Below are 24,337 nucleotides of genomic sequence, written 5' to 3'. Positions count from 1 at the left end.
GAGAGAGAGAAGACTTTGGTTGTTCTGAAATTCAGACTCAATGTCAGAAAATCTGCGGACAGATTGGAAATGAGAAGAAGAAAGGGAGACCTCTATTGTCTTCTCGTCTCCCTGTTGTTACTTTCTGATGAAGTTGAGGTATATTTGTTTTGCTGATTGGCCAGGGATGGAACTTGAAGAAGATCTTTACAGAAAATTGAGAAGATCTTAACGTTATATAAGAACAATAAAAACATGAGATTATCAAGCAGCGTGCACTTATAGCATCATTTCCCCAAGTAGGTATATTGGATATTATATCAGTTTCGTTGTCCACGAGCGAGAAGGCAATATTATGATTCACCATGTGCGTAAATATGAGTAAAAGATAAATATTACACCTATCAGTAATGTGACTTGACGGGCTCCACAGGTTTATACTAAAGTGCTTGTTAACATCTGGAAATGTTCGGCTATAGTCCCCCACCATGCTCAGAAGTCAACTTTAACATGAACGTGATTTTGATTTCTTCTAGTAAATCAAAAGAGCAATGGTATTCTCTATCATATTCCATTAATTTGGCCTCCAATTTAATAGTTTTTTTAATATAAGTAGACTTTATTAATAAACCATTTGTGCATAAAAAAAAGAAACATCTCCATAAAACAACACCACATTAGGGAACCCCTGGAGGACTTTAATTAGACTCGATGTTTGTGCACTTATAGCATCATTTCCCCCAGTAGGTATATTGGATATTATATCAGTTTCGTTGTCCACGAGCGAGAAGGCAATATTATGATTTACCATGTGCGTAAATATGAGTAAAAGATAAATATTACACCTATCAGTGATGTGACATGACGGGCTTCACAGGTTTATACTAAAGTGCTTGTTAACATCCGGAAATGTTCGGCTATAGTCCCCCACCATGCTCAGAAGTCAACTTTAACATGAACGTGATTTTGATTTCTTCTAGTAAATCAAAAGAGCAATGGTATTCTCTATCGTATTCCATTAATTTGGCCTCCAATTTAATAGTAGATAGAGGACTTTAATTATACTCGATGTTGCAGGTTAGGTATTTAAGATGTTAAGGGCTTGTAAGGAGTCCTGAATGTTTCACCCCTCTATCCTCCACGGTTTCAATCCAATTCTTTCAACACTCTGATATCCTCTGATAATTCTGATAGGTATGCTCCATGCCTGCTCAGATCTTACTAATGTATTGTTCGATGTTTATTTATTTGCTGGAACGTTGCAAAGTTGGTTTATTGTTCCTTGAGAACTTCAACCAGAGAACATACGTCACGAGAGAGCTTAATCTTGTGATTTTATTCCCTGAGTATCATTCTACTACTGGAAGCAAAACTGTTCGATGTTTATTTATTTGCTGGAACGTTGCAAAGTTGGTTTATTGTTCCTTGAGAACTTCAACCAGAGAACATACGTCACGAGAGCGCTTAATCTTGTGATTTTATTCCCTGAGTATCATTCTACTACTGGAAGCAAAACTGTGAGTGGATCTGTGAGACTTATTCCTAACTGAAAAAGAAACTTTCATAGACCTTCCGGTTAGTTCTGGGCAAAGAAACTTTTCATAGACCTTCGGTTAGTTCTGGGCAAACACTCACCTCACTCAAAGTTTGCTTAGCCCCGGCCGGATCCATAATCTCATTTTAACTTGCACTTGATACCTAATGGGTTTTAACTTGAACATGAGAATATAATCCCCAAGAGTAGACATTGTTGAATATAGTTATGAACAGAAGAAGGGGGAGAGTAAAAAAAGAACGAAAAAGGAAATGGGAGAGAGAAGTACGGGAAAAATGATTAAATCAGGGAAAAACAACTGAGACTGAGAGGAATTTCTCCCCCTTTCGTCCCTCACTCCAAGGCCGCATTTAGGAGGTGGGGCGAGGGGGTCCGGGCCGCCCCCTCGCCTTTAGTGTAGGCCAAATTTTGAAAACTTGGAGCATCCCCCACGGTACATCACTCTTTAGAGTCTTGCTTAAAAATTCCCGGAGGGACGGGCCCAGCTTCTTAAGTTTTAAACCCGGTTTAAGATTTTTTTTTTGAAATCAGCCAATCAGATTGCTTAATTCGAGAATCAAACTTATACCGAGTTTAAACTCTCTTAGTGGCGTTAATCACTCACCTGTAATATCACACCAAGAACAATCGTCGTCACTGTCGCCACACAGGGAGTGACTCCTCTCGCGGCATTCTTCTCCACAACCACCGGCGCCTTCACCTGCACGGTCACCGATTGCGTCCTATGGTCGGCATACTCCTTGTGGGACGCTCCGTGTCCTAGGAACCCTGGGATAGTGGACATACATGTCAGATTGATTTCGTCCAAATGCTCATCCGTCAGCTGGAATGACAGCTGGACCGTCACGGAGGATGGCTTCTGCTGGTAAGACTTGACGAGACCGTTCTGTACCTGAGGGCAGAAGGGTAGAGGATCGGTTAGAAGAGAGCCGATGGCTTGAACAAATAAACAGCTTATAAATACCTCTAATAGACAATTTTCAACACGGTGTCAAGGATTTTATAATTTTAAATGACCTGTGATATAAGTACCTACCTACTTTTTTTTAAAGTCATAAAAACTCAAGTTCCTTTGTCTTACTAAGGCCTAACTGAATAATTGAAAATACAATTGACATGCCAGTGAAGTGAAATAAATTCTGTTACGACTGCGCCAGTTATAGTACATTTTTATTGCTTTCTACATTGCATACTTGAGTGGTTATAAGGCGTTCACACAAAAGTCAAAATTAAACCCTCCAAATCCAATGAAAGCAGCATCTTTATTGTTTTGCACATTGCATACACGATAGTTACCAGGCGTTCATACGGCTGGCTTTCTCCTATCCTGTCTTCCTTCTCTCTTCGATTTCGGGACGATAAGACCATAGCAGTTACAGTTCCCTCTGTCAAAAACCTCTTAAAAAAAAATCATTTGATTTACAAAGGCCAGTATTTCAACACTAGATTAATTGAAAACTTTCTGTGGTAAGATCAGAAATTATAGTAATTATTCGTTGTTGATGAAAACTCTTTATGATTTTTTTCTCCCTCCAAAATCCAAAAGCCTTTGATTTGCTAGAGAGATAAATGGATAGATAGATAGCGAGAGAGAAAGAGAGAGAGAGAAAGGGAGGGAGAGACTCCTGAGACATTAATTTAGTCACAAAATAAGCCCATCCTTTAGTAAAATACCTATTTATTTGAAATGTTGAAGCTTTTGACTTTGAACAAATACCTTGTAAAACTTGTAGACCAAAGTTTGACAATCAATGATCAATTAGTGGAGGCGTCGTTTGCTCACAATTATTCTACGCTCAGAGTGAAAGAGTCAACAGTAAATAGCGCAAAGCAAACAGTAAATAGTGTAAATAGGAACTTGTAGGTAAATGAATAACTAAACATCAAAACAACTCTGTTATAGGGTGTCTCTTTTGGTAGCAGCATCAAAACCTCCGTAGCTAAGTGATTTTTTCTGTTTCATCGCCATTTTTATTTTGAAGCAATAAAACAACTGCTACATTAGACTCGTGTGGTCTGTGTCGTAGCATGTCCATCAAGTAATATGCCTCTCATCAGATGGGCCAGAAGAGACTTCCCATTAGGTGCTGGGTTAACACGAGAACATCAGAAAGTAACCCGGTGAAATATTTGCAATCGAAAAATGAGTATTTTTTTTTTATGGATGGTGGGCATCGAATCCGGGACCTTCTGCTTGGTAAGCAAGCGCTATACCTTTGGACTAACCGTGTCCCCTTCATGACCGACTCTTTTGAATTAGGTGCTGGGTTAACACGAGAACATCAGAAAGTAACCCGGTGAAATATTTGCAATCAAAAAATGAGTAATTTTTTTTATGGATGGTGGGCATCGAATCCGGGACCTTCTGCTTGGTAAGCAAGCGCTATACCTCTGGACTAACCGTGTCCCCTTCATGACCGACTCTTTTGAACCCCCAGTATATTTCCCCCTACACAAAACCTTGTTTGTGTTTCACCATTAATGAAGCGGACTATGTTATTTTCCTATTCAATTAGTCCAACTAAAAAGTCCGCCGGAGACCCGCCACCAAACCGAAACGTGAAACTTTTCATCGGAAACTTTTCAGATAAAATTCATCGCCAGGAAAAGGAAACTCGCAAAGTTCGGGTGGTTTGGTGTACTTTTTTGTTGCAAGTTGCATACAACAGAGGGAGAATTATAATTACTTTGAGTAATTATACACGTACAATATACTGGAGTGAGCTTTGTACCACGCGGTGTTGTTCAATGTTAAAACCCTACCTTTTTTTAGGAACTTTTTCCCCGTATTGGTTGTAACTTTAATAAAGCTCAGAATATGAACACATACGTACGAGTATATTTTTAGATACATAAAATGAGATTAACAAGCAATACCTATCTATAATTAAGTTTGATATTTAAATTATGTACTTAGGTAATTATATCTTGCCATGTGTATTACTTGCTATCTGACTCGTCTATTACTCCTGTATTCGAGTCGATTGTGAGGACTTTTGATTATTCCTTCGAAGCATAATGAGCCTTTGTAATACTTTTGAGTTAGTTGGGCTGCGTGGAGTTACCTATAATTAGGTAGGTATAACTTGTTATATGTATGTAGATAGTATGTGTGTGTATCCTTATCCTACCAGTTCCGGTTTTATCTACATTAAGTAGATTTGGTTAGCCAAGTACTAGTTAACCCAGCACCTAATGGGAAGTCTCTTCTGGCCCATCTGATGAGAGGCATATTACTTGATGGACATGCTACGACACAGACCACACAAGTCTAATGTACCTAGCGGTTGTTTTATTGTTACAAAATAAAAATGGCGATGAAACAGAAAAAATCACCTAGCTACGGAGGTTTTGATGCTGCTACCAAAAGAGACACCCTGTAACAGAGTTGTTTTGATGTTTAGTTATTCATTTACCTACAAGTTCCTATTTACGCTATTTACTGTTTGCTTTGCGCTATTTACTGTTGACTCTTTCACTCTGAGCGTACAATTGTGAGCAAACGACGCCTCCACTAATTGATTATTGATTGTCAAACTTTGGTTTACAAGTTTTACAAAGGTATTTGTTCAAAGTCAAAAGCTTCAACATTTCAAATAAATAGGTATTTTACTAAAGGATGGGCTCATTTTGGCTACATACGATGAATTTGTTCTGATTTCATGGGGTCGTTTGTCTCAGGTGACCAGGGAAAAGTGAACAAATGGCCTGGATGAGACTCTGACCTTATGACGACAATAATTTTGTGCAGCAAAATCATGCATCTTTACCTTTGTCAAAGGTGGCTACACACGAAGAATCCAAAGTTCATAATATTATGGAATGGAAACATTTCAAAAATCAGGTTGGAGTCCACCATTTTTTCAGCTCTTAGAAGGCCTGTTATGTTAACAGCATGGTAAGTTCCATTTGATATGTACAAGCTCAGCAGGACAGGCTACCAGGCTGTCAGAGGCTAAAAGGTAAGTTGGTAAAATCCGCAGTCATTGTGTGTAGCCGAATCTGTAGTGGACGGAATCCATTGGCTCTGTTAGATCACGGAATGGACTATAGTTCATCCAGATCAATGTGACAGCAAAAAAATAGGCATTGTTGCCAAACATGTCACATGTGCAATGGCAGAGAATCTTTAAAAGGGGAAGGTTTATTGCACAGTGCTTCCCCCGACAGTGAAACAAAGTCAGGTAAGGCGATATCCACCTTACCTGTTCTGGAATCCAACCTCTGAACTTAGAGCTACCGAAGAAAAAGCAAATCAAAGTCTCGGAAATCCTCACACATACACATCACAGCTACCTAGATAGCATACAAACATACATTGTATAGGTATATAAGTTTCACAGCAAACAGTACACACAAGGTTGTTCAAGTATTCATAGCACAAAGAAAACCAGAGCCAAGGAGAAGAATGCCGCGAGAGGAGTCACTCCCTGTGTGGCGACAGTGACGACGATTGTTCTTGGTGTGATATTACAGGTGAGTGATTAAGACCACTAAGTGAGTTTAAACTCGGTATAAGTTTGACTCTCGGATTAAGCAATCTGATTGGTTGATTTCAACAAAAAAAAAATCTTAAACTGGGATTAAAACTTAAGAAGCTGGGCCCGTCCCTCCGGGAATTTTGAGGTCGTCGCGACAAATTTCAAGATCAGAGCTCATTTGTGCGAGAAAATGTTGGTTTTTTGGCTCTTTGGTTTTCTGGACAAAATTTGCATCACCACTTTCGTGTTCCTCGTAAAAAGACCTTTAATTTGATATATAGGTCGACCAGGTTTGGATAAGTCCTTCTATGGGGACAGACACACAGACAGACACAGAAGCGAATACAATAGTCCGTCCACTATACCTTTTATTGTTACTATTGTAATTTAATAAAGGAAGGACGGACTAACAAGTGGTACCACAAGGGAATGTGAGAGGAAAAATGTGGGTACGACAGGTCCGTATCCAGGATTTCATTGAGGGCGGGGGGGGAGGGAGCAAGACTCTAAAGAGTGATGTACCGTGGGGGATGCTCCAAGTTTTCAAAATCTGGCCTACAGTAAAGGCGAAAAATAAAGCCTGAGGGGGCGGCCCCCGACCTCCTAAATGCGGCCTTGGAGTGAGGGACGACAGGGGGAGAAATTCCTCTCAGTCTCAGTTGTTTTTCCCTGATTTAATCATTTTTCCCGTACTTCTCTCTCCCAATTCCTTTTTCGTTCTTTTTTTTACTCTTCCTCTCCCTTTCTTCTAATCTGTTCTCCCACTTCTTCTGTTCATTTCTCTTTGGCTCTGGTTTTCTTTGTGCTATGAATACTTGAACAACCTTCTGTGTACTGTTTGCTGTGAGACTTATAGGTACCTATACAATGTATGTTTGTATGCTATCTAGGTAGCTGTGATGTGTATGTGTGAGGATTTCCGAGACTTTGATTTGCTTTTTCTTCTTCTTCTTCTTCTTCTTCTTCTTCTTCTTCTTCTTCTTCTTCTTCCTCTAGTTTTTATTATTCCTCTCTCTCTCTCTCTCTCTCTCTCTCTCTCTCTCTCTCTCTTTCTTTGTGTGTTTTTTTCTCCATTTTTTTAGCTTCCTGGAAAAAGGTGATCAAAGGAAAAGTGAAAACACAACTCCTTCATATCCTCTAAAATCTGAAGACCCAGGCGCCAAAATTTTGTTTTTTTCCCCCCCTAAAGCCCAGCGTAAAATTTCCGAAACGTAGCTATTGGAACAACAAAAAATGTCCACATTGGAACAACTTGGACGCGAACATTTAAGCTTCCAAACCGCTCACAAGCTCTGGGCTTCTAGGCCTACAAATAACTTGTTCACAAATTTTGGACATGGGCCTATAAGGTTACAAAATCCAAAAAAGTCCTTGGGCTTTTAGCGGATATTCCCTTCGTAAATAGTTACATACATAGGTAGGTACATACACACACCCACACACCCTTCCTACACACACATAAGTAGATAACATAGCTGGCATACAAAGGTCTCAGTTGTTTTTCCCTGATTTAATCATTTTTCCCGTACTTCTCTCTCCCATTTCCTTTTTCGTTCTTTTTTTACTCTCCCCCTTCTTCTGTTCATTTCTCATTGGCTCTGGTTTTCTTTGTGCTATGAATACTTGAACAACCTTGTGTGTACTGTTTGCTGTGAAACTTATATGTAGGTACCTTTATACAATGTATGTTTGTATGCTATCTAGGTAGCTGTGATGTGTATGTGTGAGGATTTCCGAGACTTTGATTTGCTTTTTCTTCTTCTTTTTCTTTTTCTTCCTCATTCTTCTTTTTTCTAGTTTTTATTATTCCTCTCTCTCTCTCTCTCTCTCTCTCTCTCTCTCTCTCTTTCTCTCTCTCTCTTTCTTTGTGTGTTTTTTTCTCCATTTTTTTAGCTTCCTGGAAAAAGGTGATCAAAGGAAAAGTGAAAACACAACTCCTTCATATCCTCTAAAATCTGAAGACCCAGGCGCCAAAATTTTGTTTTTTTCCCCCCCTAAAGCCCAGCGTAAAATTTCCGAAACGTAGCTATTGGAACAACAAAAAATGTCCACATTGGAACAACTTGGACGCGAACATTTAAGCTTCCAAACCGCTCACAAGCTCTGGGCTTCTAGGCCTACAAATAACTTGTTCACAAATTTTGGACATGGGCCTATAAGGTTACAAAATCCAAAAAAGTCCTTGGGCTTTTAGAGGATATTCCCTTCGTAAATAGTTACATACATAGGTAGGTAGGTAGGTACATACACACACCCACACACCCTTCCTACACACACATAAGTAGATAACATAGCATACAAAATGGATCTTTGTTTCTTTTGTTTGAGGTCAGATGCAAAAGCTTCCTTCTTGATAGAACTTTCGTCATAAAATTATACAGTAATCCTTTTTCCATTTGAGATATTTTTTCCTGTTCTTAGAATGCAGTAAGATTCTGTTGAATACCTGCGATCCTAATTATGCTTTTGCATTATTCCCTTTTCATTTTCTTTCTCCTTAATGTAAATACTTTAACACTCTTTTAGTATTAGACGCTCATTCTTTTGCTCTTTGTTATGTTAATCTTACTTTTTATATTTCTCTAGTGTTAGTTAGAATTGTCGTTTCATACTCAGGGAACCTGTGGAATCCATTCTACGGCTTTGTTCCGCTAAGCTTCAGTGTGCGGCTTTTCATTTTCTCTCTCCTGAATGTAAATACTTTAACACTCTTTTAGTATTAGACGCTCATTCTTTTGCTCTTTGTTATGTTAATCTCACTTTTTATATTTCTCTAGTGTTAGTTAGAATTGTCGTTTCATACTCTGGGAACCTGTGGAATCGATTCTACGGCTTTGTTCCGCTAAGCTTCAGTGTGCGGCGTGGGAGAGAGTTACCTAATAATAAACTATCTGCGCAAAAGTTACTGAGAATTTAGGATCAATCCCGTTGCCATGCCTGAAATAAATGAAAAGTTAGGGGCAATCAGATTGTTGCTTCGTTTTGAACAGAGAACATGCAAGGAAAGCATAAGGGTTTTCTATTTTTAGACCACTTACTTATCACGTCTATCAGGTTCTTACGTTCGTTTAGTTACTGCATGACTTCAACATGGGAAGAGAAGGAGGATAAGGTGGTTGAAAAGGAAGGAAGAGGAGTCAGTAGAAGGAAGTGGAAGAGAAAAAGGAGGATGGGATTGAGAAAGAGGAGTTGGAGGATAAGGCGGAGGGAGGAGATGTAAGAAGAGGCGGTGGAGAATCAATGGAATGAAAAGAGGAAGAGGAGGATAAGGAAGATGATAATTATTAGGAAGAGGAGTCAGGAGAAGTATGAGAGGAGAAGGAAAGGCGGCGGAGAATCAATGGAATGAAAAGAGGAAGAGGAGGTTAAGGACGATGATAATTATTAGGAAGAGGAGTCAGGAGAAGTATGAGAGGAGAAGGAGTGTTTGAGGTAAAAAAAGGCCTAGCGTTGAGCTGTGTGTAACGTTAATACTTAATTACCTCCATCTTACTCAGCCTTTGAGGGAAACTTTTTCCTTTGTGTGCCTCAAAATCCTCTAACCTTACAGGCGGTGCGGAGAGTTCCTTTCGCTCTGGGTAGACTCGTTTTTGATTTTTCTTTGATAGAGGTTTATTAACTTGTATATTGTCCGCCACAGAAATTCCAGGGGAGACAAAGCCAGGTCAAAACTTGTGTGGCGGACAAAGCTTCAGACCGCGGTCTCTCAGACAGTCTGACAGACCTAGGTCTCTCAGACGGTCTGTCAGACCTAGGTCTCAAGCTTTTTCCGCCACACACTTTCCGACTGTCTGACAGACCTGGTCTGAGTCATCTGAGTGTGATTGGCGGATGTAACTGCTCATTAGAGACGGGGATTTTACCATCTGCAGTAGGCAATTGCTCATTATGCTCACCCATTCGGATGCTAACCACGCGTAACTTTGCTTTACTTCAGTGATCTATGAGCAATGGGTGCATTTACATAATGTAAAAGAAAGAGAGACAGAGAGAGATAGAGAGATTGTGTGAGAGAGAGCGAGAGAGAGAGAGAGAAAGAGAGCTAGAGAGAGAGAATCTTCTTCAATATTTCTTCACTTTGAAAGCAAACATGACTGTGGGAATCTATAGTAACTTTTTTTTTTTTTGAGAAATTTACTTTGAGGGGGGAAAAATGGAAAACATTCCTCTTCCTTCCTCTCCAAATATTATCTTCGCCTCCATAACCCCTTCAAAGACACCTAGCCTTCTTCTCCTAGTCCTTCACCTTCTCTTCCTCTTCCTTTTCTCCTCTTTTTGCTCCTCCAACTAATAGTTTCCAGACCAAGGCCACAAAAGGTGAGTTTTCTCCTCATCCTCTTCCTCCTCCTCCTCTCCAGCCAATGTCTCCACGACTCCAGGATACTTGATATCCAGCTCAGCACTCCAGTCACCGAAACTTTTACAAAAAGAACCAGGAGAGGAGATAAAGGAGGAGGTGAAAAAGAGAAAAAAGGAAACTTTCCTGGGAAAAAGTTTGTGTAAAAAAAGGGCAAACGAAGGTTGGGGTGGCAACAGCGAGGATTTTTTCGCTATAATTTGTTAAGAAAACAAAATTCTCGTGTGAGGATGAAGAGGACTGGAGAAAAGAGGTGACAAAGGGCGGTGAAAAGAGGACTAGAAAGGGGCGAAGAAAAAGGAATAAGGAAGGATAAAAATGACGAAAAGTGGATGAAAGGGGAACAAAAAGGGTAGAACGACAAGGGGCGGGTAAAAAGGGAGAAAAGGAGAAGAAAAAGGGACGAAAGAATAGAAAAGAGAGAGAATTTTGGCGGAGGAGAAAAAAAAGTTTCCTTATAAATACGACGAACGGGGAGAGAACAAATTCTCGTTTTTAATAAGAGAAAAGAAGAAAATGATTAATGACGCTGACTCGACCTGTCACATTATAATCAGCACGGAATAATAATAGCGTGCTGAACAAATTTGCTGCATATGTTGATCGTCATAATGGATTTGACGTGACAGGGTGTTCCCAAAAGGATGTTTGAGGTGAAGGAAATCTCGTGGGTATAGGGTGTACGAAAAGGTTTGAAATAGGTGAGTTTCTAATTTTACTAGGATGACTTTGAGTAATTATACACGTACAATATACTGGAGTGAGCTTTGTACCACGCGGTGTTGTTCAATGTTAAAACCCTACCTTTTTTTAGGGAACTTTTTTCCTCGTATTGGTTGTAACTTTAATAAAACTCAGAATATGAACACATACGTACGATTATTTGTTAGGTTATGCTATACCCTAGTATCCAGTAATAATAGAAACGGTAAGAATAATAATAATGTTAATACATACGTACGAGTATATTTTTAGATACATAAAATGAGATTAACATGCAATACCTATCTATAATTAAGTTTGATATTTAAATTATGTAGGTAATTATATCTTGCCATGTGTATTACTTGCTATCTGACTATTACTCCAGTATTGGAGTCGATTGTGAGGACTTTTGATTATTCCTTCGAAGCATAATGAGCCTTTGTAATACTTTTGATTTAGCTGGGCTGCGTGGAGTTACCTATAATTAGGTAAGTATAACTTGTTATATGTATGTAGATAGTATGTGTGTGTATCCTTATCCTACCAGTTCCGGTTTTATCTACATTAAGTAGATTTGGTTAGCCAAGTACTTGTTAGCAGAACTACAGCTTTATTATCTCTTGACCTAGCCCATGTCATGATGTCAGGGTGCGTGTTCTGTACATTAGGGTGAGGGGTGTGGAAGGGTTAAGAGAACAAAGGCTATAAGGGAAGTAGATAAGGGTTGGGGTCAAAAGGAGACTGCTTATCGTGATTGAAAGCTCTCTACCTCTTTCCCTTCCCTCATTGCTCTCCACTTCTCCTTCTCCACCTTCGCCGTCTCCTCGTCCTCATTCTGTTCCTTCTCCTTTCATACTTCTCCTGACTCCTCTTCCTAATAATTATCATCGTCCTTAACCTCCTCTTCCTCTTTTCATTCCATTGATTCTCCGGGTTGGGGTCAAAAGGAGACTGCTTATCGTGATTGAAAGCTCTCTACCTCTTTCCCTTCCCTCATTGTTCTCCTTCTCCACCTTCGCCATCTCTTCGTCCTCATTCTGTTCCTTCTCCTCTCATACTTCTCCGGACTCCTCCTTATCCTCTTCTTTAACCTCCTATTCCTCCTCTTCCTCGTTTCATTCTATTGCTTTTCCTCCGCCTCTTCTTAGATCTCCTCCCTCAGTCTTATTCTCCAACTCCTCTTTCTCAATCCCGTCCTCCATTTTCTCTTCCACAAACTAACTCCTCCTTTCTTCTTTTCCTTCCTCTTTAACCACTTTATCCGTCTTCTCTTCCCATGCACTAGGATGACTGCAAACGCTGACCTATTGAAAGGGGAAAAGGCAAAGAGGAATCTATGAGACAAGATGTTTCTATTCCATTAATAACTCATAAAGTCATAAGTTGACTAGGATGACTGCAAACGCTGACCTATTGAAAGGGGAAAAGGCAAAGAGGAATCTATGAGACAAGATGTTTCTATTCCATTAATAACACTCATAAAGTCATAATCATAAGTTATAATAACTTTATAACTCTTCCACTTATAAAGAAATAGAAAATCCAATATAAAAGATTGGTGAGCAGAATACCTATGGCGACTGTGAAAAGATGAAATTCTCTCAACTTTCCGTTCAATTTTCATGCTAATAATTTAGACTAAAAATTTCATGAATAGGAAATAATTTACAACGTTTGTTACTCTCCTTCCCTCTTGTTAACTTTCTATGTTTCTATTGAATAGTGTAAGTGTACCATTTATTCGCCCACCTAAAAAACGTACCATTTATTGGCCCACCTGTACCATACGCCACATAAGTCTGAACTGGACGAACTTTTTCAAGATCCAATTTCATCAAAAGAAAGGGCTTAAAGACTGCTATCGAACCAGTGCTATTCAAAAATTGTAGTCATAAAAACAAAAATTAGAAAAATAAATGTGGGCAGGTGGGCCAATAAATGGTACGTTTTTTAGGTGGGCGAATAAATGGTACACTTACCCTATATTGAATAATAATAACACGAAAGCAGACTTTCCAACTACTTGGGTTGTTGAAACTTTTTTGCGCTATCATGTTTCCTATTCAATATTCATCGAGGAAATAGTTTTCCAGTCCAATTTTCTCCGACCAAGGGCTCTAAAATATCTCCTGTAGGCGACATCGACAGCCGTTATAACTTTGTTGAAACTTTGTGAAGGTACCTAAGTTCCTGTTGAAACTTTGTGCCTATAAATAGCAGTAAGAGTTCTTGGAAAAAAGCCTAGCTGTGTTTCGGATTACCTAAATACGGTAGGTACAAACTACCTGCGTACCTATAGAGCTGAGAAAAAGAGGGCGCAATTTTAAAGCCGGTTTTGATTTGAGTGCCCCATATTACAGGCCGTTTTGAATTGTGGACCCATAATAAATCATTAGCACCAAATATCAAGAAATAATCAATTTGTTTTGTTACGGGTAAGGTCTAGTTACAGTAAATTTTTGGTAAAACTTTCATAATGAATTTGTATGAACGCCAGGTATCTTATTATGTATGCAATGTGCAACACAAAATACCTCATCACTAAAACCTAAAAATTATTTTTTAAATTTTTTAACACTTTGACGATTATTGAATACCTATGTACCTACCTATAGATTTAATTTTTGTCATTTTGTTCATTCCCATTTAAGTACATAGAAATGAATTCATAATAATTACGAATATGATTTATATCTTTCTTTCTGGTACAGTGAACATGTTTTTTTTTTTTTTACTAAAAATGTTAAATACATACCTAATATATTACGTATAGGTAATGTACCATACCTAGATATTACAATGTTATTTAATCTCTTCCGCTATACCTACTAGTGTTGGATTTAAAAATAATAATAGAAAAAAAATAGCAGTTACTCAATAATTTTATTCATAATTTATACCAAACTACCCCCTTATGATTTATTTAGGTTGAACCCATTGAAGCCCAGCCAAACCTTTTACCCCCTCATATATCCCGCACTGCTTAAAACATCAGCAACAACCCCTTTCATTAGAAGAAAAAGTAAAACATAAATTTACAATTTTAAAAAACACACAAAAAAATGTTCCTCGGAATGAAATTATTTTAAAATGTGCTCTCTTCTCTGTTTGTTTCAGTTTAACTCAGCGTAAACGGAATCTCATTTAATCCGCTTTAACTCTTCAACTCCGTCTTCATACAAAGGGTGAACCAAAGAAATCCTCTACCACCTTTCCTTTGTTTCCATTTCGTTAAGTTACCTTTGGAAAAAACTCTTCAACTCCGTCTTCATACAAAGGGTGAACCAAAGAAATCCTCTACCACCTTTCCTTTGTTTCCATTTCGTTAAGTTACCTTTGGAAAATAATATAATCATAATAGTGCTTATTTATAGGCTCTTTCTCAATCCCATCCTCCTTTTTCTCTTCCACTTCCTCCCACTTACTCCTCTTCCTTCCTTTTCAACCACCTTATCCTCCTTCTTTTCCCATGTTGAAGTCATGCAGTATCTAAACGAACGTAAGAACCTGATAGACGTGATAAGTAAGTGGTCTAAAAATAGAAAACCCTTATTTTGACCGAAGCAACAATCTGATTGCCTCTAACTTTTCATTTATTTCAGGCATGGTAACGGGATTGATCCTAAATTCTCAGTAACTTTTGCGCAGATAGTTTATTATTAGGTAACTCTCTCCCACACCGCAGACTGAAGCTTAGCGGAACAAAGCCGTAGAATCGATTCCACAGGTTCCCAGAGTATGAAACGACAATTCTAACTAACACTAGAGAAATATAAAAAGTGAGATTAACATAACAAAGAGCAAAAGAATGAGCGTCTAATACTAAAAGAGTGTTAAAGTATTTACATTCAGGAGAAAGAAAATGAAAAGGGAATAATGCAAAAGCATAATTAGGATCGCAGGTATTCAACAGAATCTTACTGCATTCTAAGAACAGGAAAAAATATCTCAAATGGAAAAAGGATTACTGTATAATTTTATGACGAAAGTTCTATCAAGAAGGAAGCTTTTGCATCTGAAATCGGCTTGTGGAACTTTATTAAATAACTTATGAAATGGGATTACCTATTTTGACCATGATAGATACCTACCTATATTAATGAATATTTACCCATTTTATAATTTGTAAAAACAAAATTAGTAATAGATTGCACATAATGCACATTGATTTGATGGACGGCAATGATGATTATTCATTACTTTTTTCACGAGTATTCGACCCTGAGGTCCAATTTTCAGAATGACTTTTAGTTAGAAGATTGGGCATTACGAAAGTCCCTTATTAATCTTTTCTGTCTTGGTTGAAAAAATCACCTATACAGTTTTTAGAGTACTATAACATTAAAAATAACGCCAGTGAATTGTTTTCCCTTGTTAGCTAAATCCCCTTTTTTCCACCACAGCTGCCCCTTTGACGGAGCTTTCACATTTCTACTCGTACGACATTTCTCTTTTTCTTGATGTCTGTGCACTCTGAACACAGCATAGTGCTTCTGATTTTCACTCTTCTGGAATAATACGGGATAATGGAAGGAGCTCTGAATTTGCAATTCTTCAAGTTTATTATTGTGTCGTCTTGGGAAAAAGGGGATTTGTTTTATAATTTTAAATGACCTGTGATATATATGTACCTACCTACCTACCTTTTTTAAAGTCATAAAAACTCAAGTTCTTTTGTCTTACTAAGGCCTAACTGAATAATTGAAAATACAATTGAGATGCCAGTGAAGTGAAAATCTGTTACGACTGCGCCAGTTATAGTACATTTTTATTGCTTTCCACATTGCATACTTGAGTGGTTATAAGGCGTTCACACAAAAGTCAAAATTAAACCCTCCAAATCCAATGAAAGCAACATTTTCATTGTTTTGCACATTGCATACACAATAGTTATCAGGCGTTCATACAAAAATATCTCACCTGTTTTCCGTTGATGAGCCACGTGACATCTGGAGTGGGCGTGGCCATACCAGATGTACAGTTGACTTCTAGCTGGTCTCCCACACTGTAGATAGGCTTCCGAAACGTGATCTGAGGATCTTCCTTCTGACTCTCTGAAAAAAGGAGGAAAAAAAATTAAATCTAGCTGGTCTCCCACACTGTAGATAGGCTTCCGAAACGTGATCTGAGGATCTTCCTTCTGACTCTCTGAAAAAAGGAGGAAAAAAAAAAATAAATAAATAAAAAAATAAATTACCTAGGGTTGAGAAAAATTGAAACCCGTAAGAAATAGATTTACGGGTTTCCCCATTTTTACATCTTTATTGAGAAAGAGAGAAAGGTAAGATAAAGTAAACAAAATAATTTGTATTATAAGTACATAGATAATTATAATTATGTATGTAGTGATATACTCCCTGTGGAACCAATACACCCTTTCATGCAGTTAAATTTTAATTGAAGTGCGTTCTAACTTGACCTCATTTCTAAGTCGAGCCCTCCTGGGGGGAGCCAGGGGTTCCAAGACTTTTCGAACGCTCTGTATTTTATACATACACAATTACACACATCAGTTGGTTACCCACATACATTACACCACCACGCCACTGGTTGTAACATAATAACACCATGTCATGTACAAAACATGTAATGTCTCCCTCCTGCGGCACCTAGGGTTGAGAAAAATTGAAACCCGTAAGAAATAGATTTACGGGTTTCCCCATTTTTACATCTTTATTGAGAAAGAGAGAAAGGTAGATAAAGTAGTAAACAAAATAATTTGTATTATAAGTACATAGATAATTATAATTATGTATGTAGATATACTCCCTGTGGAACCAATACACCCTTTCATGCAGTTAAATTTTTATTGAAGTGCGTTCCAACTTGACCTCATTTCTAAGTCGAGCCCTCCTGGGGGGAGCCAGGAGGGCCTGGCTCCGGCCAACATTTGGTGACTACTTCAAAAAGTTGCATTTGAAGAGATAAAACACTAATCCAAATTTCAGCTTCTCATCTTTAGCCATTCAAAAAATATTCAGGAGTTCCAAGACTTTTCGAACGCTCTGTATTTTATACATACACAATTACACACATCAGTTAGTCACCCACATACATTACACCACCACGCCACTGGTTGTAACATAATAACAACATGTCATGTACAAACATGTAATGTCTCCCTCCTGCGGCAAAAAACAGGGGAGGAGGGTACCAGGGGAGAGGAGAGGAGAAGGAAAACTCATTATTCAATAAACATCTTTTCGTTGCCCGTCCCCTCTTTCCGTCTTTTTGTACCCCTTGATTCCTTTTACCCCAAGGTACGCCCTTTTGTGCCACCTCTAACCCGCGAACTCTTCTGCATCTCCACTTCCTTGAAGGTAGCTACATACGATGAATTTGTTCTGGTTTTATGGGGTCGTTTGGTGACCAAGGAAAAGTGAAGAAATGGTCTGGATGAGACTCTGGCCTTATGAAGACAATAATTTTGTGCAGCAAAATCATGCATCTTTACCTTTGTCAAAGGTGGCTACACACGAAGAATTCAAAGTTCATATTATGGAAACCAAAATAGGCGAAAGGAAAATACGACCATAAAATTCTACCCTCCTCCACTGTATGTTTAACTTTCTATTTTCCTGCTTCTCCTACGCTTTTCCCTTCTGAAATAATATTTACTCAAAAGCTATATCTGTATTGAACGGCCTTTCCTTTTTTCTCATTCGGAAAAGGAAAGCCTCTGTAATTATTTATTTATTGTAGGGCGGTTTGTTTAATTCACGGGTGAGCAGTCAGCCCTATAAGGTGGAACGTAGGTTCGATGCCTCGTGAAATAAAAATGAACTTTGTATGAAAAATTTGTATCGGTAGACCTGGGACAAGAAAAGAATCAAAAGAAAGGGAAAGAAGAAAGAAAGAAGAAGAAATAAAGAGAAAATTGCGAAAAGAAAATAGAGTCAAATAAAAATAACAGAATTGAAAGTAGAAAGCCCTTAAATTCAAAGCCAAAAACAAATATTCAATAGAAATTAGAAACCTACTCTAAAGCCATAAATACGAGCATGTCCTCAGAAATGTCAAAGACACAAAAGAGGCGAAAATAAAAATATTTAGGTATTTTTAAAAATATTTCTTGCCAGCCTAGTTAGCTTAGTTGGTAGTGCGTCTGCCTTGTATGCGCTAGGCTAGAGCTACCTCTGCATTTTAAAAGAGAGAGTTTATCAAAAATAGACCTTTACCTCAATTGCAACAATGTAAGGATTTCCTGCAATCTGGTTGGTTCCTTCATTTTGGGTTGATGACTCATTGCTGCCACATTGATCTGGATGAACTATAGAGAATCAACAATAAATTCAACAGTCCAAAACAGCGGTGTTTGCATCTGATTGTAAGGATTTCCTGCAATCTGATTGGTTCCTTCATTTTGGGTTGATGACTCATTGCTGCCACATTGATCTGGATGAACTATAGAGAATCAACAATTCAACAGTCCAAAAACAGCGGTGTTTGTGTCTGATAAAAAAATACGGTTGGAACCGAATGTCTTCGTGTGTAGTAGCCCTAACGCTTCTTTCTATATCTCTCTACCCCTCTAACTCCCAACGCTCTATTGCCTTTTGAAGAGCATCCTCTCATGTGATGTCTAACGCCTTGGGTAATAACGGGAGACTTTGAGAGTGGGATATAGAGGAGGGAGCTTTGAGAAGAGGATATGGAGGAGGAGGAGGAGGAAGTGGTTTGAGAGAGAGGAGGGATAAAAAATACAACGAGCACAACATTATTATGTTTGTGTGTTGGGTTGTAAGTCATTAGCATGAGAAAGAGAACATATTACATCATTCTTCTTCTTTTTCTTCTTTCTTCTTCTTCCTCATCCTCCCCTTTCGGGGGGGAGGAGGAGGAGGAGGAGGAGGTGGTGGTGGTGGTTTGAGAGAGGGGAGGGATAAAAAAAATACAACAAGCACAACAACATTATTATGTTTGTGTGTTGGGTTGTACCTAAGTCATTAGCATGAGAAAGAGAACGTACGAGTATTACATATTATGTACATCATTCTTCTTCTCTTTCTCATTCTTCTTTTTCTTCTTCTTCTTCTTCTTCTTCCTCATCCTCCCCTTGGAGGAGGAGGAGGAGGAAGTGGTTTGAGAGAGAGGAGGGATAAAAAATACAACGAGCACAACATTATTATGTTTGTGTGTTGGGTTTTAAGTCATTAGCATGAGAAAGAGAACATATTACATCATTCTTCTTCTTTTTCTCATTCTTCTTTTTCTTCTATCTTCTTCTTCCTCATCCTCCCCTTTCCTCTTCTTCTCCTCCTCCTCCTCTTTTCCATGAAGGGTAGCGTGTCTGTTTTGTAAGTGATAGGTTGATGGTTCGTCTCCCACCTCCTGAACAAATAAGGTTTGTTCTCGGAACAACTTGCTTTTACAGTTCCTGTCCTTCTTTTCTTTTTATATTTCGAAACGGTAAAACCCCATTTGTTATATTTTTCCAAGGTGTTTTCTCCCTACTTTTTGGCCCTACATTTTGAACGTCCAACAGAACAGTTTGCCCTCTTATCTTTTAGTTTTAAAGGGGGAAGAAATCGCTTTTTTTCGACTCACCCATCACTGTGAGGAGAATGTCGTCCGAAGGTTTGGAATAGATGGGTGACTCCGTGGTCACCTCACAGGAATACAGACCCGACATCTCGAAGTTAGCATTCTTCAGCACCAGATTTATCGAGTCACTTCGGTTCAGCTGAAAACAGACCGAAAAGGGAGAGTTTGAAAAATTCAATGAAAACATAATAAGAAGAAATTTCCTTAATTAACCAGTGGTATTGTGGTTAGCACGGTTTACTCCGAATCTCTTTGTTGGCGGTGGAAAAAATACGTGATTTCTCAGAAGGATCTGACAGACCGGGGTCTGTCTGACAGTTAGAATGTGTGAGGCTGAAATTTTTTCAGACCCAGGTCTCTGCGAAGATCTGACCGACCTTGGTCCGAAGCTTTTTCTGCCACACACGTTCTGATTGTCCAATAACCCTATGTTTGTCATACGGTCTAACAACTCACTTGGTCGAATTTGTCACAGTGACCTCACAAACAATGTTACAACACTTCAAACTGAATAGTTAGGTGCAGGCTTCTCTTTGTGTACATAAGTGGACGCTTGTGTAAACGTATGTATGTATGCTTATCATGAGAACGTTTTGTGTACATAAAGCCCGATCAAATCTTGCAACGTGTCATGCAACCGTTTATATTTATCAGGGAGAGAGAGAGAGAGAGAGAGAGAGAGAGAGAGAGAGAAAGAGAGAGACAGAGGGAGAGAGGATAGGGTTTCAAATTTTGTTTCCTCTCAGAATTTGCTGACATTTATTCAAGTATGAGAGACAAGGACAAGGAAAATTATCATGGTTCAGATTTATCTTCCCCTCCCCGCCCAATTAAACCTCCTTCCCCTATTCCAATGTCCCGCCTCTTCCAAACTTCACCCCCCACTTCGATATCATCCTCTCCTCCTCTGCTAATGCTACTATCTCTCCTCAATTGATATAATAACCACAAACATTTTCTCCTTCACAGCCGCTGATTCGCTGGTTGATCCTCATTCTCCTTCCTCCTCTATCCCCAAGTCCCTCCCCTTTTCTTCCAAACTCCACGCCTATTTGTATACCTATCACCTTCCCCTCTTCTGCTAATGTTCCTTCTTCTCCTCCTTTATTTCATTAGCCCCTCCCACTTCATCTCTATAGCTCCTTCCCCACAATAATCCTTCTCTCCTGTTCCGAAAGCCCACCTTCTTCTCTCATGATTTCACACCTTCCCTACATTATTACTATTTTCTTCTTCCCCTGTTTCTCCCCTCTTCTTCTTCCCCTTTTCTCTCCCCTCTTCTCTCCCACATACCGTCTGAATTTAAATCAAGACAAAAATAATAAGGCTAAAAAGATACAGGAGAGAGGAATGAAAATAAAAGTTTTTTTTTGCATTTTTATTTTTTTTTTTTTTATCTAAATTTATTTTTTATGCCAAGGTAATTTAATTTTGTTTAATTTTTTTCTCTCTCTCGACTCATCTCTCTCACTCTCGCCTTGAAAAAGTTTAGAAAAATTCAGCTTGAACAGTAATAATATTTTTCCTTTTTTTCTGTGCCCTTTTGTACTTTTTTTGAGCAAAATCTGCGAAAAAGAGAAAAATATGGAAATTATGTATTTTTTGTCATGCTGAAATTATCTACAGCTCACTATTGCGGATACCCGGTAGAGACCCATTTGGAGGTTTATAATTATTATGGAGATACATATCTATGTATGTTGGAGATAATGGAGATCTCTGTTATATTTGTGGGGATCTCTGGAGATAGAGATGGGGTCGAGAATAATGTTTTAAAATTTTCTACGTCCATTTTTTAACATTTATATTTTAATTTAGACCCATTAACTTTTTTAATGAAATGTTCATTGCATAAAAGAACTTGATTTTTTTTGTACCAATTTTTCTCCTTTTTCGCTCTTTTTTGTCTTGTCTTTTTAGCTTTTACTCTATTTTGTCCTCTCTTTTTCCACTTTATCTTTGATTCTTTCCAATTTTTTCTTCTTCTTTTCTTTGTCTTTTCATTTTTTCTATTTCCTCAGCTTCCTCTCAGTTGTACCTATTTGGTTCCCATTCTCCATATAACTCAAATATGCCATGTGGGTACGTTTATAAGCCTACATAAGGAGACATCATAGTTCAAATGTTCTGTACATAAGATATCTCCCATCTCCCATATAGCATAGATATCAGTGTATTTCAAGTATTTATAATGTATAAAGCTTTCCTATTGTTTCAAGTGATTGGCACTGATACGTGTAACTTGTGTTTTTCTTTCCCTTCAAATCTTCCCACATCTTTCAGAATTTGGGAAAATAGTCAGTGGTCAGTGCTGAGTACAGAGGAGTGAATTTTATTATATCCATCTCAATATCAGGGTGAAGCTTTGAAGAATCTGAAGAACTTGTCTCGGTCATGTACCTACGTAGTGGCTAAAGTGCTCGCCTTGTACCTACGTAGTGGCTAAAGTGCTCGCCTTGTAAGCAAGAGGGCGAGGGTTCAATCAGGGGACTTCAAGTCGTGTGCAGTTGTGAACTAAGAAAATCAGAATCCAAGCATAGAAAAAAATCTACCTAGATGGGGACTTGAACCCATGAACCCCGGATCATAATTATGTGATACGAAGGTAGCTCATACAAAGGAAAAGAGTGAATTAAACAAAAGAGTTAATTAAAATTATCATTGTAGAAAATCGTATGAATTATAAAAAGTTGTAATGAAACAAATGAAAACAAAAGTTAACCTATTTTGGAACACATACAAAGTTTTTCTCACGTAAAATATAATAGGTAATTTATTGTAATAAATTTGGTATGTAGGTATTATGTATAATATTAAATACACAAAACATCATTAAGATGTATTTAGGTGCATACCACGGTAGATATTTTCCCTCTTTTGAACCTCGTTCCCCTCTTTTTCCAATGGTTTAGTACAGGAAGCTCTATGACACCAAAATAGGCGAAAGGAAAATACGACCATAAAATTCTACCCTCCTCCACTGTATGTTTAACTTTCTATTTTCCTGCTTCTCCTACGTCTTTCCCTTCTGAAATAATATTTACTCAAAAGCTATATCTGTATTGAACGGCTTTTCCTTTTTTTCTCATTCGGAAAAGGAAAGCCTCTGTAATTATTTATTTATTGTAGGGCGGTTTGTTTGCTTCACGGGTGAGCAGTCAGCCCTATAAGGTGGAATGTAGGTTCGATGCCTCGTGAAATAAAGATGAACTTTGTATGAAAAATTTGTATTTCTAGACCTAGGAAGAGAAAAGAGTCAAAAGAAAGGGAAAGAAGAAAGAAAGAATAAGACATAAAGAGAAAATCGAGAAAAGAAAATAGAGTCAAATAAAAATAACAGAATTGAAAGTAGAAAGCCCTTAATAAAACATGATGAATGAACAAAATTGCTGCAAGATATATCAGAGGTAGGAATGTGAAAGATAAACAGTGTATAAAAGATAAACCAGGTGCCTCTTGTAGGTAGTGGTAGGCAGGAGAATTCCTTTGAAAAGAGTGAATTAAACAAAAGAGTTAATTAAAATTATCATTGTAGAAAATCGTATGAATTATAAAAAGTTGTAATGAAACAAATGACAACAAAAGTTGACCTATTTTGGAACTCACACAAAGTTTTTCTCACGTAAAATATAATAGGTAATTTATTGTAATAAATTTGGTATGTAGGTATATTATAATTTTATTGGATTAAATACACAAAACATCATTAAGATGTATTTAGGTGCATACCACGGTAGGTATTTTCCCTCTTTGGAGCTCGTTCCCCTCTTTTTCCAATGGTTTAGTACAGGAAGCTCTATGACACCAAAATAGGCGAAAGGAAAATACGGCCAGAAAATTCTACCCTCCTCCACTGTATGTTTAACTTTCTATTTTCCTGCTTCTCCTACGCTTTTCCCTTCTGAAATAATATTTACTCAAAAGCTATATCTGTATTGAACGGCCTTTCCTTTTTTCTCATTCGGAAAAGGAAAGCCTCTGTAATTATTTATTTATTGTAGGGCGGTTTGTTTAATTCACGGGTGAGCAGTCAGCCCTATAAGGTGGAACGTAGGTTCGATGCCTCGTGAAATAAAAATGAACTTTGTATGAAAAATTTGTATCGGTAGACCTGGGACAAGAAAAGAATCAAAAGAAAGGGAAAGAAGAAAGAAAGAAGAAGAAATAAAGAGAAAATTGCGAAAAGAAAATAGAGTCAAATAAAAATAACAGAATTGAAAGTAGAAAGCCCTTAAATTCAAAGCCAAAAACAAATATTCAATAGAAATTAGAAACCTACTCTAAAGCCATAAATACGAGCATGTCCTCAGAAATGTCAAAGACACAAAAGAGGCGAAAATAAAAATATTTAGGTATTTTTAAAAATATTTCTTGCCAGCCTAGTTAGCTTAGTTGGTAGTGCGTCTGCCTTGTATGCGCTAGGCTGCGGGTTCGATTCCCGCAGAGGGCTGATTTTATCCTGAACGAATAATGTTCGTTCTCGGAACGGTTGCCTTTCTATCTTGTCTTCCTTCTTTCTTCGATTCCGGGATGATAAGACTTTAGCAGTTACAGTTCCCTCGATCAAACCTCTTGCAAGGAACCTAGTTAGCTTGGAAAGCATTATTACTAGAAAGTATAAACATGCTGGGAAAGTATTGGTCTACTCCCTGTTTACCGTCCCCAAGGCAGACAGAAAAGAACCCTAAGCCAAAAAAAAAAAAAAAAAAAAATGGA

General features: G+C 38.0%; 1 protein-coding gene and 1 long non-coding RNA gene across 2 annotated transcripts in view; one reads left to right on the top strand and one right to left on the bottom strand.

Annotated features, from left to right (window-relative positions):
* Nucleotides 1–2,138: 2,138 nt before the first annotated feature.
* Nucleotides 2,139–24,337, bottom strand: part of LOC103516107 — a gene marked incomplete at its 3' end in the record, with an annotated part of 45,447 nt that continues 23,248 nt past the window's right edge. Inside the window, exons 4-7 of the mRNA XM_026828597.1 lie at nt 20,078–20,100; nt 19,625–19,760; nt 15,998–16,131; nt 2,139–2,426 (exon numbers count right to left, since the gene is read on the bottom strand). Of these exons, the coding sequence (XP_026684398.1) occupies nt 2,139–2,426; nt 15,998–16,131; nt 19,625–19,760; nt 20,078–20,100 (581 nt within the window). The remainder of the gene's footprint in view (nt 2,427–15,997; nt 16,132–19,624; nt 19,761–20,077; nt 20,101–24,337) is intronic.
* Nucleotides 5,935–14,272, top strand: LOC113470288. The gene is made up of 2 exons (XR_003393395.1): nt 5,935–6,010; nt 14,195–14,272. It is a non-coding gene; the product is annotated as an uncharacterized LOC113470288 (long non-coding RNA).

Source organism: Diaphorina citri, unplaced genomic scaffold (assembly GCF_000475195.1).
Source record: "Diaphorina citri unplaced genomic scaffold, Diaci psyllid genome assembly version 1.1 scaffold1489, whole genome shotgun sequence".
NCBI classification, from domain to species: domain Eukaryota; kingdom Metazoa; phylum Arthropoda; class Insecta; order Hemiptera; family Psyllidae; genus Diaphorina; species Diaphorina citri.
The sequence above is the reverse complement of the archived record's forward strand: the minus strand, read 5'-3'. Positions and strand labels throughout refer to the sequence as shown.